The sequence below is a fragment of the Argentina silus genome (genome assembly GCF_951799395.1).
Source record: "Argentina silus genome assembly, chromosome: 21".
Classification (NCBI taxonomy): domain Eukaryota; kingdom Metazoa; phylum Chordata; class Actinopteri; order Argentiniformes; family Argentinidae; genus Argentina; species Argentina silus.
Genome location: NC_139675.1, coordinates 7,322,881 through 7,340,998, shown reverse-complemented (window position 1 = coordinate 7,340,998; position 18,118 = coordinate 7,322,881). Strand labels below are relative to the sequence as shown.

Below are 18,118 nucleotides of genomic sequence, written 5' to 3'. Positions count from 1 at the left end.
CCCCGCCTGAGTGGCGTGTTTGCCGGGGAGAGAGTCGTGTCCGAAAAAGTTATTTTGAAAATGACCCCCCCCACACACACACACTGTAGGGAACGGGGCCGCGTCGGGTAGACATGCACACACACACACACACACACACACACACACACACACACACACACACACACACACACACACACACACACACAGCTGTTCGGAACCATGACAGAAGATGACGGATACAGTTGTCGTGGAAGGACATGTTAAATTCAGAGATGGAAAAAAGGTTAATATGAAATTAGTTTTTCAACTCTAAACGTTTCTAAAGTGTATATCAACGATTAGGGACTAACCAGGGCGATTTATCTTCTTATTTGTTATATTTTCTTTTACTTCTTCACAGTGGAAGAGCCGATGGGTCGCTCTTCGGAAGCCATCGCCGGTCGCTGGTATGTGGCAAACCGCTTCTATATTTGTAACGTAACCAACTATCTCTTGTCATGGTTCAAGAAGCCGCTATCATATCCTCAGTGATATTAGCCTACTTCCTGCATGATTACATTAAAGGTTTATTCTAATCTTTCAACACTTAGCGCTCTGATTTTCAGGAATTAAAGTAATCGCAACTTGTCAATTCGACATTGGGCGACGTGCCACCAGAGCGCATACCGCACATTTCACTCGACTACACAGTTACACGTGTGGCTGTTCCGCAGTAGTCGAGACTTAAAAGAAAATACGTTTAATCCTTATGTTTGATTGTTGAGTCCATGGCTTATTTTATGAAATGTGCATGGGTGTTTTAGATGCAACGTTTGACTTTTGCAAGGTTAATAGTTCGAGCTCTGAAAACGTGTTCATTATCAGACATGATAGGCAAGTGCTCTTACATAATTCCAAGTAGCTTACCATATCGTTTTTATAGTATAGCATGTAGTATTTGCTTGCACTGTGTGTGTGTGTGTGTGTGTGTGTGTGTGTGTGTGTGTGTAGTCTAGGAGCATTGTTTAATACAGTCTGCAGCTGTGATCCAGGATCACTCCGTTGTTTTAGGGGCTGCTATAACAGCTGTATGGAGAGAGAGACACACACACACAAACTCTCATTGAGTTTTTGAGAGATTGAATCATCATGATTAAGAAATGTGAAAAAGAATGTCGACGTCCTTCACACAGTCACTCAAAACGCCTCGGATGATTCGTTTCCCCGTCAATTCCCCATTCCCGGCCTCTATGTCAATCATAGCATACAAACAACCAATCATGTGACGCTGCGCTCTGCAGCTAGGGGCGGGACTTAATAGACGCACCTGTGTACAATTTGTAGGCTCCGCTTCACCTATAGACCCCCACTAGAGCGGTAAAGTTTGATACATTTACTCAAACTTAATGGCTTTATTTCGATATGAAACCCAAAAAAAGTATATATTTGAAATGGAAGAGAGAATCGAAGTATTGGAATACGTTTCTAAGGACGCGTACAGGTTTAACTTCAAGGTCTGTTTGGTTTAGCTAGGTAAGTGTTAGCGTTAGCATTCGGAGATATGGAGAACAACCAACCTAGTACCTACTAAATTCTGGCTTAATCCAACATTGACGCCATATCTTAACATTCAATTTGTAAAATATCCTTCTATTCAATTCTTGAAGAATATAACTTATAAATTCCTCCTGTAAAGCCAGGGTTACACGAAGAAACGTGATGCAATAAAAGTTGCAGATTTTGATTGCGTGCAATTTATTTGCATGCAATTTCAGTTACACAGTGCAATTTGAATGAAATTCCAATGCTATTAAAATTGTGATATTTTGAGAACAACATTTTGCACCTTGCAGTGGGGGTAGAGGGAGAGTCCCGTCGTTCTATTTGTACTTTGAGGATGGCGGCGGGGAGAACTATGGTTACCCAACCGGCATGTTGCGAAATGTTTCGACTCCATGGTCAGGGCTATGGAGGCCGATGCTCTGGCTTCAGTTTCACCCCACTATAACCCCAAGTCTACGTTGTGTAACAACATTGTATGTGTTTTTGTTTGTAATTTCAGTCTTTGTAAACAAACGATGAATAACTGATTAATAACTGACTATTGATGTAACAGTGCAGGAAAGGAGGATGTGATCATATCCCAACCAGCACAGGAGAGTTCTTTTACTCACTCACTGCCAAAGTATTCCGGAACACTCACCACCTAGAGTGTCAAGTGTTTTATGTGGTATTTACCTAGCAACAATACTTTGATTGGCTACAAAATTAAGCACAATCATTCCTGCATTTTTGGTGAATAAAGTCATCCATGGGACTCTAGAATGTTGACAATTTGGGTGACTTTATTCACCCCCGGCACAAAATGAGTCAAGGCTCTATGATGTATAACTTAGTTATCCCTCTCTTTTTTCCAGACTGTCTGTCTCTACAGGTGTTCAAGGACAGGGGTGGGGGGGCCCGGGGGGGTGGGGGCTCCCGGAGCCACAGAGAGAGGCTCCAGGTGACTCTGGAGGGTATCTGTGGTCTGGAGCCTGGCCTGGGGTACGACGGGGTCTGCTACACCCTCACCATCCTCTGCCTGGGCCGGGTCGTGGCGCTGGGCTTCGACAGCAGGGAGGCCCTCCTCGCCTGGGATGCTCGCCTCAGATACAGCCTAGGGGAAGGTAGGGTGGTGGTCTGTGTCTGTGTCTGTGTCTGTGTCTGTGTCTGTGTCTGTGTCTGTGTCTGTGTCTGTGTCTGTCTGTATGTGTGTGTGTCTGTGTGTGTGTGTGTGTGTGTGTGTGCACACGTGCATAAACAAATAAACATCATTCAGTATGCTTCAGTTTATTTCTTAATTTCTCTTCCATATTTCCTGTGTGTGTCTTCATTTTCTTGATAACAAAGCTAGTGCTATGCTTCAGTTGCTCACATTAGCTTAAGCATTTATGATCGGTAATGAACATGAGGAAAATAACACACTTGTGCAAATATGGAAGAGAAATTGAGAGACAAGGTAAAAGAACTGAAGTATAACTAATCAGCTTCTATCAGTCTGTCATCAATGCTGATCACATATGCAGGCAATTGTCTTTGTTTCCCCCCCCCCCTCTCCCTCCCTCCTCCTACCCCTCTCCCCCTCCTCCCCCCCCCTCTCTCTCTCTCTCTCTCCCCCCCCCTCCCTCTCTCTCTCTCACTCTCCCCCCCCTCCCTCCCTCTCTCTCTCTCACTCTCCCCCCCCTCCCTCCCTCTCTCTCTCTCAGTCCACAGGTTCAGTGTTGCCGTTCAGCCCGGTACCAAACTGGAGAGTGGTCCCGCCTCCCTCCACCTATGCAACGACCTATTGGTCCTCACCCGAGACCTCCCCCCGGCCATCATTGGCCAGTGGAAGCTGTCGGACCTGCGTCGCTATGGCGCCGTTCCCAATGGCTTTGTGTTTGAGGGCGGGACTCGCTGTGGTTACTGTAAGTACAGAGGAAGAGGAATAAGAGGAGGGGGGGGGCAGGAGGGGGGGAGTAGGAGGAGGGGGAGGAAGAGCTTGTGTTTGAGTTTAGTGGGTGCATCCCAACAGTCTTTCCTCTATTCCTTGTCTTCTCTCCTCATCTCTTTCCTCTCTCCTCGTTTCCTTCTTAAAACCCACTGGAGGAGAACCCCTCAGGGCAGGAACCTAGATCTTCTCCTCCACTGTGTTTTGAGAAGGAAACGAGAAAGGAAGACGTGAGGACAGACTTTTGGTTAGGGTTGTTTCTGCAAACATTGTGTTCTCCCTCTCTGTTTGCCATTCATCCAGTCTTCCTTCCTGTCTCTCTACCTTCCACCTGTCTTTCGCTCTCTGTCTTCCTCACCTACTCCCTGCTTCTCTGCGTCCCTCTCTGTCTGTCCTGTCTCTCTCTTTGTCTCTCAATTACCCTCCACTTTGAGTGTTACACGTGTCTCTATAAAACACATACCTCCAGACACTGAGGCCTCCTGACGTCTCTGTAGAACACACACCTCCAGACACTGAGGCCTCCTGACGTCTCTGTAGAACACACACCTCCAGACACTGAGGCCTCCTGACGTCCGTGACGGTGTTCACAGGCAACCTGAGAGGCCAGCTATGTCAGATATGTTTATAAATGTATTTAAAATGCGTTCGTCTGGTCCGTGTGTTGGCAGCGTAGCCTGTATTCTCTGAATGTCCAGCTGGTATGTGGGGAACGAAAGGCAGTTTTATGGGGGGGGAGCACTGTGTGTGTGTGTGTGTGTGTGTGTGTGTGTGTGTGTGTGTGTGTGTGTGTGTGTGTGTGTGTTGCTATCTTGGATTAGCCTAGGTATTGAGTTCTAGCAGATTCTTCCCAAATTCAGTGTTTCAGTGGTTTTTACTTGTTTTTGTTTAGAGAAGCATTGTGGAGTCAGAACTTTTGACAAGCTGCTTAGCGGTGCTTGTTTTCATGTGTCTGTGCTAGGTTCCCCTAACTGTCTCCCTTAGTGGTAGAGGTGTGTGTGTGTGTGTGTGTGTGTGTGTGTGTGTGTGTGTGTGTGTGTGTGTTTCAGTGAAGAAGAGACACATGGGCCTTACAGGAATAACTGTGAGGTCCGCAGCGTTGGGTTTCATCATTCTAATGAAGAGCAGCTATAAATACCACACCCCCCATGTCATCACAGCCAATCAGCACTGCCCGCCTCTCCCCCACACAATCACCATCCTACCCAGCAGCCTTCAGTACGGCTGGTGTGTGTGTGTGTGTGTGTTGGATAGAGGGAGAAAGTGTGTGTGTGTGTGTTGGATAGAGGGAGAAAGTGTGTGTGTGTGTGTGTGCATGCGTGGCTGAGCTCAGGGGGGCGGATGTCCTGGGACTTATCAGCTCTTCACGTCTTCATCTGTCTCCTGGAGGCACAAGGCAGTAAACACACACACACACACTCACACACGTCAGCACAAGCACACATAGGGTGCATTAGATACTTTGGATGCCTGTCAAGTCTACTGATCTTGGCAAAAACACTTGTGCCAACTATACCTCCCCCTCCATACCCCCCTCCCTCCTTCAGCTCCTTACCTAACCTATCTCCCTCCTTCAACTCCTTACATTACCTCCCTACCCCCTTCAGAGCACTCTGGGGAGCTGTGAGAGTGCGTGCGCCCCAATATATATATCGGTTAATTTTGTCTCCCATAAATTGGTATCAATAACGGACCCAAATATCCTGTATCGGTCTCTTGTATTAACAATGTCATGTTCTTGAACAAAACAGTTTGGCGGTCCGTCCTTGGACTTTTAGACTCTGTAATGGACTCTTCCCATGATACAGGAATAGGAACAGATGGAATTGAAAGATGTATAACTTTATTTAAACGTCATGAAGGGCCGTCACCACCTCTCACAACCCTACAGTATGATACTACCTAGCCTTGTTCATGAAGAAGTCTCTCTTCAATCTCATTGGTCTAACACAGTGCCTGTCTCTCCCTCCCTCTCTCTCTCTCAGGGGCAGGGGTGTTCTTCCTGTCGTGTTCAGAAGGGGAACAGATCAGTTTCCTGTTTGACTGTATTGTCAGAGGCATCTCCCCAAGTAGAGGGCCCTGTGGCCTCAAGCCTGCCCTGCCAGGTGGGTACACACACACACACACACACACACGTAGGCACACACACATACGTGGGCGCACACACACACACACACCCCTACACCTGCCTATCTCTGTTAACTGGTGGTTCTCTCAGTGGTTGGTGTGTTCTCCTCCTCAGCTGTTTCTACAGAGACCTGAGTTAATGGACCTCACACTTCTAAAATTACAACCAACACATGGCTAGATAACCTTTTCCTTACCAAGGAATGAGGCTTTGTGTATGGTTGGTGTTGATGTGTGTGTGTGTGTACGCCTGACATGTGTGTGTTGGTGTGCGCATGCATGCGGGTTGGGCGCCAGGCTTGATGGCATCACATGCTCAAAGCCCTCTGGGGTCACAGTGTGGATTAAGGGGCCCTGTGTGTGTGTGTGTGTGTCTGTGTGTGTGTGTGTGTGTGTGTGTGTGTGTGTCTGTGTGTCTGTGCGCTATTGCGTTTCCTCACAGGCGTTTCTGAGAAGGCCTCACATGTGGAGACGGGGCTTAGTGAAAGTGGAGGGGAGAACGGCAGCATCTGACACCATTATAGAACAACAATCCTTTCCCCCCCCTCTCTCTCTCTCTCTCTCTCTCTCTCTCTCATGACAATCCTTCCCTCCCCCCTCTATCTCTCCCTGTTTTTCTTTCTCTCTCTCTTATCCCCCCCTCTCCCTCCACTATCCCTCCCTCTCTCTCTCTCACACACCCCCCCCCCATGTACTTTCCTCTCTGACACACTTTGAACACTTCCCCACATTTGGACGAGTTTAGCAGTTGATTTGAAACGACACAACTTGTCAGATCACCCTCTCTCTCCTTCGTCTCTGGAAAGCTTCCAGTGTTTTTATGTCTCAGGTGTCTCCTGAGAGCTCTGACACTGTAGCCACACACACACACACTCACACTCACACACACACTCACACACACACTCACACAGCCTGTTTTTATCCGGAGACATTCAGTGCTGTGAAGGTGCTATAATTAGCGTTAGCTTTAGCCGTTAGCGGACACCCTGAGTTACAGAGCGAACAAACCTGCTGTCTGTGAGTGTTAGCATTAGCCACCACGCTACTAGCCTACAGTAGCACCAGAGTAATTTGGATTAGGTTCTTGACACCCCCCACCACCACCCCAATTTATCTTATTCTCTTATATACACACACACACACACACACACACACACACACACACATACACACACACCTGTAAATGTGCTGGGTCTTGCCTTAGGTGTGTGGCTTGGCAGGGTCTTACACTACATGGCGTCTTCGGCAGGCCACAGCGACTTGTGATGGTGTGTGTAACCGTATCCTAGACACCTATAAATTTGCGGGCAGGCGCGAGGCGAGAGGCTTTGACATGGTGGATAGGAAGACATGGTGACACACACACACACACACACACACACACACACACACACACACACACACGATGCTACTAATCTTAGAGAGGAAGGAGAGGACAGGGTCTTGGAGGCATCAATATGTGATTAAATGTAAGTGATTTAATTGTGATCGTATGTAGCTTGTATGTAGCTCCTGTGTCAGGTTATTATTTACTGTACATACAGATGTGTATTCTTTATTAACATAGAATACTTGGATTGTGTTTCCCTTCGAAGTAGAGTTTTATAATTAAAAGATGTGTAGCATAGACTAGAGTAGTTGGAGGCCTTTTGAGAGGATTGTCAGAGGTGTGTGTGTGTGTGTGTGTGTGTGTGTGTGTGTGTGTGTGTGTTCTTCATGCTTAGAGATTTGAGGCTTTTGCTGCTGCTGTTCTTGCTAATCCAGCCAGGTTATGAAGCTTGTTATTCTTCCCTGTGTGTGTGTGTGTGTGTGTGTCCGTAGCAGATCCCAGTGCTAGCGCATCGTCCTCAGAGGAGAGGATTAACCATGAGGCGTCAGAGCTGGAGAGGAGACTCAGTATGCTGTCTCACTGCAGCAGACAGAGCAGCACAGGTGTGTGTGTGTGTGTGTGTGTGTGTGTGTGTGTGTGTGTCAATGCAGCAGACAGAGCAGCACAGGTATGACAGGCTTCCTACACAGGCATTAACTGTTACTAAGTCACTAATCGATCAATTATCATGCAAAGTTCCAGAGTTGAAGCCTAGCTTGTGTATGATACTGTTTAAAGTAGCACCTGACGAATGAATTTAGTCACCAGTTGTATCCTTTACAGCCATTCTCAACCTGCAATATGTAGTAGGTCACAATCACTATGAAACTTTCAAACAATGTATTCTGTGTGCTCAGTTCATCACACAACCCATTTCTCACCAATTAATCTGTAAATCAATAACTTAATAATCAATAAATGGAGTTAACCCTTTCCTCTCCAGCCTCCACCTCCAGCTGCAGTACTTCTGTTGCCGGGGACGACCACAGCAGCATCTCCAGCTCCTCTTCCAGCCACTCAGATACAAGCTATGGAAGCCGCCTCCCATTATGGGCGGAACCATCAACCAGACCAAACCTCTCGTCTTCCGAGACTGTGTCAGCCCCTCCCACCCCAAAAATCTCAAACAATCCGGACGAACGTCTATACGCAGCTATGATGGGAGGGTCAGTGATTCGCCCGTCCTCTGATCAGGCACGGTTGCGAGGTCTCCATGACAGCGGACGGCAGAGCTCATTGGACAGTGGAATCGGAATCGCCACCGGGAGCCAATCGTCTTACTCCGGGAGCTTCTCTTCCTGTACAGGGAGTCTGGACACAGCCAGTCAGGGAGGAGGGGAGGAGTTTGGATCTCTGCTTAGTCTCCCCCCTCCTCCGCCACCACTCCCTCCCCCTCCACCCCCTTTGTCATTAGTTCCCTCAGATCTCAGTCCTGCTGCTCCCTGCTCCTGCCCCTCAAGGACTGGGTCTAGCGCCCCCCGGAGGCAGGCGGAGGAATACCAGGTCCCCAACCTCAGACTGCGTTACGACACCCCCAGGAACCTGCTCCAGAGCTTGTCGCTACAGGACCCGACACTAGCCCAGGGAGGGGCACCCCAGTGGGCCCAGGACAGGAGGACGTGTGGGGGTGGAGATGGGGGTGGAGGTGGAGGCAGTGATACCCCCTCAGACCCCTCTCTACAATGGGCTGGGCCTGCTCTGCGTCAGGCCTCCTGGGGCAGTGAGATGGCGCCCCCAGTGGACAGTGTTGAGAGGTGCACTATCAGATCCCTGCGGCTACCAGGCTGTCCTGTATGTGGAGGAATTCAGGTAACGGAACTGTTCACATGTTGTTGTTGTTGTTGTTGTTGTTGTTGTGCCTCTGGTTAAGCTTTGTTTCACTCTCCACATGTTTGGAACTGTTCCTGGAACATGAGGATCATAGTGTTGTAGTCAAGAACACACAGATGTCTCATTGTTCTCCATCACAGTGTTGTTGAAGTCTAGAACACACAGACTTCATGTCATGTTCCCCTTCAGTGAGGTGTTCTTGTCTGTAGAGAAACAAGGTGTGTGTGTGTGTGTTTGGTGAGGATGGTGATGCCCTGCGACACCCATTCCTCTCTCTCATGGGTCAGGATTCAAATTACAGGGGGGTTTGGGAGGGTATAAGCAAATCAGTGCCCCCCCACAATACAAATGTAAATATCAATGTGGACCCCCCCTTAAACAGTCAGTCAAAATGATCTACATAGGCCCCCCCCAAATGGTTATTGTGTCATTTGAACCCTGGTTTAAACCCCATGTTTACTGTTTTGGCATCCTTGTTGTTTAACTCCGCCTCCTTGGCACATTTCTCCCCCTCCAGTGCAATCATTGTTTAAATCGAAACTACATTACCCATGAGCAATGGTTCTCAGCTAAGAAAAGATATGTTCCACAGCAGGTAAGATGTGGTAGTGTTCATTGACAGTTTGGGCTAATGCTTGAGAATCCACATATCTTTTTTTAACATCTTTTTATTGATAATTCAACGTAACACACTTTCATTATTTTTAACCAATTATTTTTGTGTTATTTTATTGAAAATTCAACACAGTTGTCAATTCATTTTAACCAAATAAAATTAAATCCCAATTGATAAATCTCCTCTCTCAGATGTAACAAGTTCTATAACCCCAAAACCAGACTCCATTTGGCTTCATTTCACTTTGATTGATTTATTTATTAATTGGATTTATTTATTATGAAAGTAATGATACAGCAAAGCTCTCAGAGATAGAGATGTGTACCTCTGTTTGTAACCCGTAGCAACCCCTGTCACCCGTAGCAACCCCTGTCACCCGTAGCAACCCCTGTCACCCGTAGGAACCCCTGTCACCCGTAGGAACCCCTGTCACCTGGTGTTTAACGGTGCCATCTGAGGTCAAAACTGTCGATCCACCATAAAAGAAAAGAGTTGCAGTTCCATAAAATCATTGCTGGCAACACATACAAACCCTTTATGATACATTTCAATGTACAATAGTTAGGTTGTTATTTGTTTAATATTCTTTGCATATTCTTGAAGTTGTAATCCATCTTGATTTCGATTATGTTATGATGCATATAACATGTCAACAAGCTAATGGATGTATAGAGTATTGCCTATTGGAATGTAACTCTTCATTTCTAGACTTGTATCCATGGAAGTGAAACGAAGCAAAGTGCAGTCTGATTCCAGGGGTACAACACCTGGGCCCTGTCCGAACACTTCCAAACAACTTCCTTCCTTCCTTCCTTTCTTCCTTACTTCCTTCCTTCCTTCCTTCTACCCTTCTTTCATGTCCTTTCATACTGTCTTTCCATCCCTTCCTCCCCCCTATCCACAATTCATCACTCATCTGGTGTGACTGAAACGCTGAGTGCTGCATGTCCGTCCATAATCGCCTGTTCTTCCCCGTTGGTAAATAGAGTGACCAATCAGGTTTGTCATCAGTTCCCGACCCCTCTCACGGTGCTTCCTTCACTTGTCAAAAAAAGTGAGGCAGTTTTATATGGGGACTCTTATTCTGAAGGGGATGAGTTGACGAGGAGAAGGGAAGTTGTGGGAGGGTTCTGTCTAGCAGAGAGTGTACCAGGGGAGGCTGGTGGAGGTACAAATTGGAGGACGGGCTCATTGTAATGTGTTTGATACCATTTCTCATTCCATGCATTTCAATGAGCCCGTCCTCGGATTTCTGCCTCCAACAGCCTCCACTTGTGTGTACCTGACGGTTTAAGTGAATAATAATCTTCACAGAGAGAGAAGCCTTGTGTTCATTAAAGTGTATGCATCCAGGCGCACCAAGGGCCTTACAAAAGCAAAGACATGGATATTAAAATAAAGAACAGGAAGCAAAGGATGACCTTGAGATGTGGTTGTGGCTCAGATGTATACTGATGTCAGAACTAACAACCTAAAAGGCTGCTACACACCTTAAGTGGTCTCTCTGCAACAGGTGTGAAGGAGAGGTCAGACTAGAAGTAGAGAAAATTGGCTCCCGCAGCGCCTCTGCTTGCAAGCGAATCAGTTTAATAAGTGCAACGTTTCTGTCAAAGACCTTTGTTGGGCTCAGAGATCTAACCGCCTGTGCTTCTCCACAGGGAAGCAGCTCATCACTGGCAGGACTGTCACCCTCGACACCCAAGCCAGGTGCGTCTGTCTGCATGTGAAGGGTTCCGTTACAAAGTGCAAAATCCCACATTTTATATTTTAAATGTATTATTTTTTCCAGTATAATGGAATTGAATGAGCATTAATGCCAGAAAGGCTGTAATCTATCCTCAATTTTGTCATGGGTAGGGGGGAGTTGTTGGGCTAACATCCTACCAAGTGACAATATTGACTATAAACCACAGCCTTGAGGGCATTATTGCTAACACACAACGGTTACACAACAAATCAGAAAATTGTGACAAAAACACAATGCTTGAGGTATTTATTTTGTGATAGATTGTGGTGGTTTCTGCCCTCCCCTGAGAAATATAGTTCCCAAACTACAAACGTTGTCAAGGGAACATGATACACGAATCTACGAGGAATATCATAATAGGTGATTTAACCGTGACATTATCATTATTAAATCACGGCTTCTAACGCCTCCTGCATTATCATAGTCTCAATACACTCCAAACTGACTTGACCATTTATCCAGTAATATGGCATGTCCAAATGTGCCAGAGATTAGTCATTTGATTGTCTCCTCAATGTGTAAAGTTTACATCTGGGAGTGGGTCCTGAGGGACCCTATGCATGTCTGACCATACATTTACCCTGTTTCCTAGACCAACCCCCGGCACGGAGGGAGGAGGGGGGCAGAGGTGGCGTGGGGGGTGAGGGTACGGAGGGCCGAAGGGTGGAGAGGAGTGACGTTACCCTCTCTATAGGCACACCCCCTCCAGGCAGACTGACGCTCCACAGGCAGAACTCCATCTCAGGTGAGGTCTGTGTGTGTGTGTGTGTGTGTGTGTGTGTGAGAGAGTGCGAGAGAGACCTCCATCTCAGATGAGATCAACAGACAACCAGCCTGCTCTCAGGTGTGTGTGTCTGTTATCACAGGGACAGACCTTGTCTCAGGTGAGAACAACTGACAAGCAGCCTGCTCACTCCTCTGAACCCACAAACCCACACCACTTGTTGCTTTTACAATGCTGGAAAGGACAATGTGAAAACAAGTGTCTGAGCCAGCCCAGTATGGTTCGGGTCGGTCCTGTAGTATAAAGCCCCTTAGTGTTTGTATGACTGACATGAGTGTTTCTTTTGCTTTCAGGGAGCTTCTTCACCTCTCCCCAGGATGCCTCCCTGTCATTGGACAGACCTCTCAACGACAGTGTGAACTACGTCAACATCCCCTTTAGCCCCGCGGCTAAGGCTAGCAGAGAGCTCCTCTACATGGAGCTGGACCTGCTGGAGCCCAGTGCATTTGCAGTTTCCAGCCCCACCACTGCAGTGAGAGGTAACTCTTTGCAGCTGCGCAGACCCAGTAAGAACAATCCTTAGACGGCCATTTTGGCTCAATGTTTCCCTCTACTCGCTTCACTTTTGGCTTTTCCGCTTCATGTTGCCTCAAAATGTTTTTTTTTTACTCTGCTCGGCTGGTTTTTTTGGCTGAGGCCTACTTTGTTTGTCTGCTTTGACTGTTGCTAAATCGTCTAAAACGACTTTTCTCTTATATGCATATGTGTGCAATAGTACTTCCCTAAGCTAGTGTTATGGACTAATCATGTCAGTTATGAAATGAGAGTTGCCTTTATATTATTTTACAAGATGGCCGATACAAAGCATGAATGTGTGATTACACTACTTAACGCCTGATGTTGTGTTTACGCAACGTTAGCACAACATTAGTATTTCAAGTGACTATAGGGTTAGGGTTAACCCTTAGCCAAAAATGTAATATTTTTCTTCCAAAATATACTGGACATCTGAGTATTTTGCATTCATTGACTTTCAGAAACCTTTTTGACTACATCAGATTCTTTTTCGGAGGAGCAGAATTTCCGTATTTCCGCCATTTTTCAGCGAAAACTTTTGACAGTGTAACAATCGGCCGCCAGAAGGTGCTAGAAGTGTTTATTAGGATCCTTTTGTGCATTGGTCATGTTCAGACATTTTACCAGGTGTTTAAAGACACAGCTGCCTGTATGCAACACCATGCATTAAAGAGTTAATACGGCAATAGAAACACAGGACAGCAACTTAGTGAATAAATAGAGCATCATTATTGTATGGAATAGCTATTATTAGACTCTACATCTGTGATCCTCACTCCTGGTTCTAGAGAGCTGCAGTGGGTCCAGGTTCTAGAGAGCTGCAGTGGGTCCAGGTTCTAGAGAGCTGCAGTGGGTCCAGGTTCTAGAGAGCTGCAGTGGGTCCAGGTTCTAGAGAGCTGCAGTGGGTCCAGGTTCTAGAGCTGCAGTGGGTCCTGGTTCTAGAGAGCTGCAGTGGGTCCAGGTTCTAGAGAGCTGCAGTGGGTCCTGGTTCTAGAGAGCTGCGAGAGCTGGTGTCCTAATCAGCTGCGTCCGTCAAAAAGCTCTGCTTGTGTCTTGGCTGTCAAGCGTGTTAACGGACACTTTGTCTCTGTTTCAGAGGCCACGTAGTTCCATTCCCCGTGGTTTATTTTGGTGTTGTCTTGCTGTACAAATTGACGGATCATATCAGGACAGCCTCCATGGCTCTCAGCACCTTGATGCAAGTGATGCAAGAGTATATTAGGATGCCTGCTGTGTTGGTCCCAGCTCCCCATACAGATAGACATCCAGGCCAGGCCGTCCTGGCACACCTCAAGATTCAAGATTCTTTATTTGTCACGTGCATACAAGTATGCAGTGAAATGCAAAAGTGACAGTGCCACAGAGTAGTGCAACAATACGTTTTAAAATAAAATAGAAATAATAAAAAATAAAACCAGTATAAACAATATAAACAGCGGTGAAGCAATGTACACAATGGAATGGCTATATACAATGGCAGTGACAGGTTGACAGCACAGATAATTACAGTGGAAGATGAGTTTGCAATGGATATTTATGTGTGTTATGATGTCAGTGAGTGTGTGTGAGTGACTTGAGGGGGGCACTGGTGGGGTCATCGTTGATGATCCTGATGGCATGGGGGAAGAAACTCAGTCTAAGCCTCTCTGTTCTTGCTGCATGACAGCGAAGGCGTTTGCCTGACCGCAGCAGCTGGAACAGTCCGTTTTTTCGGGTGGTGAGGGTCCTTCATTATCCTGTAGGCTCTGGTCCTACACCTCCTGGTGTACAGGACATGGAGAGGGGGGGTCTTTTCTGCCAGGCGTACCACCCTTTGCAGAGCTCACCTGTCCTGGGCCGTGCTGTCATGATCGTGTGTGTGTGTCAGTGGTGTAGCAACTGGTGTGGAAGTCTGTCATGGCCGGATCATATTCTGTTTGTCTGTCTTGTCCAATCAGGAGGGGGCTCCACCAGGTACGCCCACATCGACATCGGTGCCACGGAGACAGCCCAGAGAGTCGGGGCGGAGCACGCTCAGGGGAGAGAGGACAGACTGGCCGAGCTAGAGCAGAGGAGGAGGGGGGGCGCACACCTGGCACACACCTGACACACTCACAGCTGACACAAGCAGGCACACACACGCACTCTCAAACACCTGGCACACACACGCACATGCCTGACACGCACGCACAGGGGAGAGAAGACAGTTGTAAATAGGATATCATTACACATTAGCCTGTAAATAGGTAGTTATCATTACACACAGCCTGTAAATAGGTTATCATTACACACAGCCTGTAAACAGGTTATCGCTACACACAGCTGTAAATAGGATATCATTACACACAGCCTGTAAATATGTTATTACACACAGCCTGTAAATAGGTAGTTATCATTACACACAGCCTGTAAATAGGTAGTTATTACACAGCCTGTAAAAAGTTCTGACAGGGAGCAGAAGCAGACATGACACCTGGCTCAGTACTGTGAGCTAGCTGTGCTCTAAAGCCTATTGGCTGTGTTTCGTATCGGCTAATGAAAGAAATCTGTTGAAAGGAGAGTTGTGATTTAGACATTTTGACGTTGCCATGACAATGATCTGTCAAAGTTAGATGAGTCATCCAATCGTACGTTGTCGTTAAAAAAAGGTGTCTACATCTCCCCTAGGACTGTTTGAGTGCATGTTTCCAATGCAACAACCTTCATTTCGCATTAAAAACAATACTTTCTGTTACATTAAAAACAATACTTTCTGTTACATTAAAAACAATACTTTCTGTTACATTTCTCATCCAGACTGGCTTCCAAGACTGGATATATTTATATATATATATATATATATATGGCGTGACGGAGCTCATACATGTTCTCTGAGATTATGTGATATTATGAAATGCAATGTGCTTTTTTTATTTTTTACATTATACTTTTTCTGAAGCAAAATAAAAGACAACTTGGCTATATTCTCTGGGTAATAAATACTTGTGATGTGCCCTTGGCAGTGCAGACTCAGCTGAACCAGCTCTGTTCGTCAGTAAAGCATCCCTGTCGTTTAAGGTTGTTCTTTATTTGTGATAAAATGTTTGTATTTTAATTAATAACTGAGAGGAGCAATACAAGAACCAATGAAATGACAGACATAAACAAAAAAGTAGTTGAACCATGTGTTAAACCCTAAGGGCACAAATCTTAGTGTTTCCTGCTCTGCTGTTGTCCTGTCAATGGATCGATTGTCATTCTGAATACTGCACTGTATCTTTCTTTCTTATACCACAATGATTTATCATGAATTATTTGTCTAGTTCACACTTTCAAGGCAGTTGCTTTAACACTGATGAGCCGGTTCCTGTCCTTGTGTTTCTCATCACTGCCAGATGAGGGCCCTTTCTCAGTTGCCAGAGACTTGATTCCTTGTGTCCTCTCCTCCGTCCTCCACTTGCTTCCTCGTGTCCTCTCCTCTGTCCTCCACTTGCTTCCTCGTGTCCTCTCCTCCGTCCTCCACTTGCTTTCTACTCACATCGCTTTGAAGGAGAAGATCTCAGTTCCTTCTCATAGATATTCTCCTCGACTGCTTTATGAGAAAGAAGCTGAAGGAGGAAAGGATGCGAGGAATCGAGTTTCTAACAATTGTTCTCGATATACTTTGTAAACACTTCCATATTGTCTATTAGGGTTAGTGTGGTTAGTTATTAGGGTTAGTGTGGTTAGTTATTAGGGTTAGTGTGGTTTAACATGATTTGAAGTGGGTGAACGAAGAATAAATGTCAGTCTTGCGTGTGCTTACTGTAAATATTGCTTTATGCAGCACTCTGTAAATATCAGACATTTTATTCCTGTACAGAGTTTTCAGACGGTAAAAGTCATGATGTGTGAATTAAAAGATGGTGACATTTTGTTGATTGTAATTCCCACCAGTCACCTGCCACTGCATCTGCACAATCACCTCCTTCAAACGATCCCTCAAAACCCGTCTTTTTAAACTTGCTTTAATTATTTTTATTGTTTTTACTGACCGCTTTTTTACTTGTTATCCAGCTATTCTCATTCTCACCATGGAATGTAGTCTTTGACTACTGAGAAAAGCGCAACAAAATAAATGCATTATTATTAAGGCAGTTCTTTTCACAGATGAGCTTGTCCTTGGACTGTATTTTAACAGCATAATAATACCAGTCTTAGCTCAAACCCGTTAAGCTCCGAAATGATTATTTTGTGCATTAAAACCTCACATCCTAATAGAAGCTTATATTTATTTCCTTGAAAATTAGATGCATATTGACATCAACGATGCATCGTTAAAGTTTGGCAAAAGCTGTGGCGTCAGGCACGCAGTCAAAAAGTTAACATTAAGTCAAGGGTCCTTGAAATATAAACACTTTGTTAGTAAAGAATGGGGTTGTTGTTTTTGTCTTGAAGTAGAGGAAGTCGATCCACCTTGTTTTCTTATCTAAAGATCATTGGAGTCTTGTCCTGATTCACACACCACATTAGGAAGAGGGGCATGAGGCAGCCATACGTGTTTGAAGGGGCTTTATTGAACCAGGAACTGGCTATGGGCTGGATGCTTGGTTATACTCTGGCCAGATTGGATGCATTGATTGGGAGAGGGATGTCAATCTAATTATAGGTGCGATGGCAGAGGGAAATTCTGACATGGATCTGCTTCACACACACTTTTCAAGACTATTAAATACAGAAGGGGAGACACCTCAAAGCTCTGCTTTGTGTGTGTGCGTACATGTGTATGGGTTTGTGTGTGTGTGTGCGTGCGTGCGCGCGCGTACATGTGTATGGGTTTGTGTGTGTGTGGGTATGTGTTTGTTCACTTCTGGATTGCAGCTAAATCTGCCCAGTCCATTTACCTCCAAAGCCGCATCCTTCAAGGCTAGGGTTAGAACTTGCTTTTTAACATGTTTCAGCAAACCTTGATGTGAAACATACAAAACAAGGCATGTACAGTGAGTGGGTGGCTGTGTGGTTAGTATCTTGCCCCATGATCAGGGGATTGCAGGTTCAACACCCAGTACAACACCTTTTCACTACTATTTATATTTTCCAGAAATATGAATTGAAATAAAGACAAAGCAGTGTTTTAACTGTGTTTAATTGTCCCACAGCAGTTTAATTATGTCATAAAAGATTGTTAGTAAGTAGAACATTTTATATTTTAGTTAAAGTTAGTTTCAACCAGGGACTTTGTAGACTTCACACACAGGTCTTAACCACACCACCACTGAGGTGTCAGAAATCTTCCCAAAAATGTGAGAACATGAACTCACTTTCATAACCCCCTCCCCCTCACAACCCCACCCCCAATGCCACGCCCCTCCAGCTAGCCCTTGTTGGAGCCCAGTTGAATCTCATTGCCAATCAATCACTCAGCCCCTACAACGGCCTTTGAAGAAGTTGTTGCCATCACCAAAGAAGTTACAGTAAGAAAGAATTGTTTTGTTTGATTGTGTTTTAGATTTGAGTTTCCTTGAGTTGCCTCCCTTTTTACCTGTCTTTTTGGCTACAGGGATTTGGCCTGAGAGTTACATCAAAACCCTTGACTGCTACCTGCATATCCTTTTACATGCAAGTATGTGGAGTTTTACACAGTAGTGATGCATTGTCTCTGCTCTCTAGCAGTGGTTGCTAGTCATGGTTCATACAACCTCTACTCACAGTCTAGGATTCAACTCCGTATACCAAGAGTCAGAACATAACTTGGTATAGAA

General features: G+C 45.7%; 1 protein-coding gene across 1 annotated transcript; it reads left to right on the top strand.

The window, feature by feature from the left end:
• Window positions 1-211: 211 nt before the first annotated feature.
• On the top strand, window positions 212-15,248 carry LOC310820990 (protein Dok-7-like; the record flags this gene model as incomplete). Its single annotated transcript, XM_083692835.1, has 12 exons — window positions 212-265; window positions 383-428; window positions 2,379-2,627; window positions 3,207-3,407; window positions 5,416-5,535; window positions 7,382-7,489; window positions 7,870-8,735; window positions 9,717-9,769; window positions 10,886-11,079; window positions 11,712-11,864; window positions 12,197-12,409; window positions 14,357-15,248. The coding sequence occupies 12 exons, from the start codon at window positions 212-214 to the stop codon at window positions 14,503-14,505; spliced, it is 2,406 nt and encodes an 801-aa protein (XP_083548961.1). The 3' UTR covers window positions 14,506-15,248.
• Window positions 15,249-18,118: the final 2,870 nt, after the last annotated feature.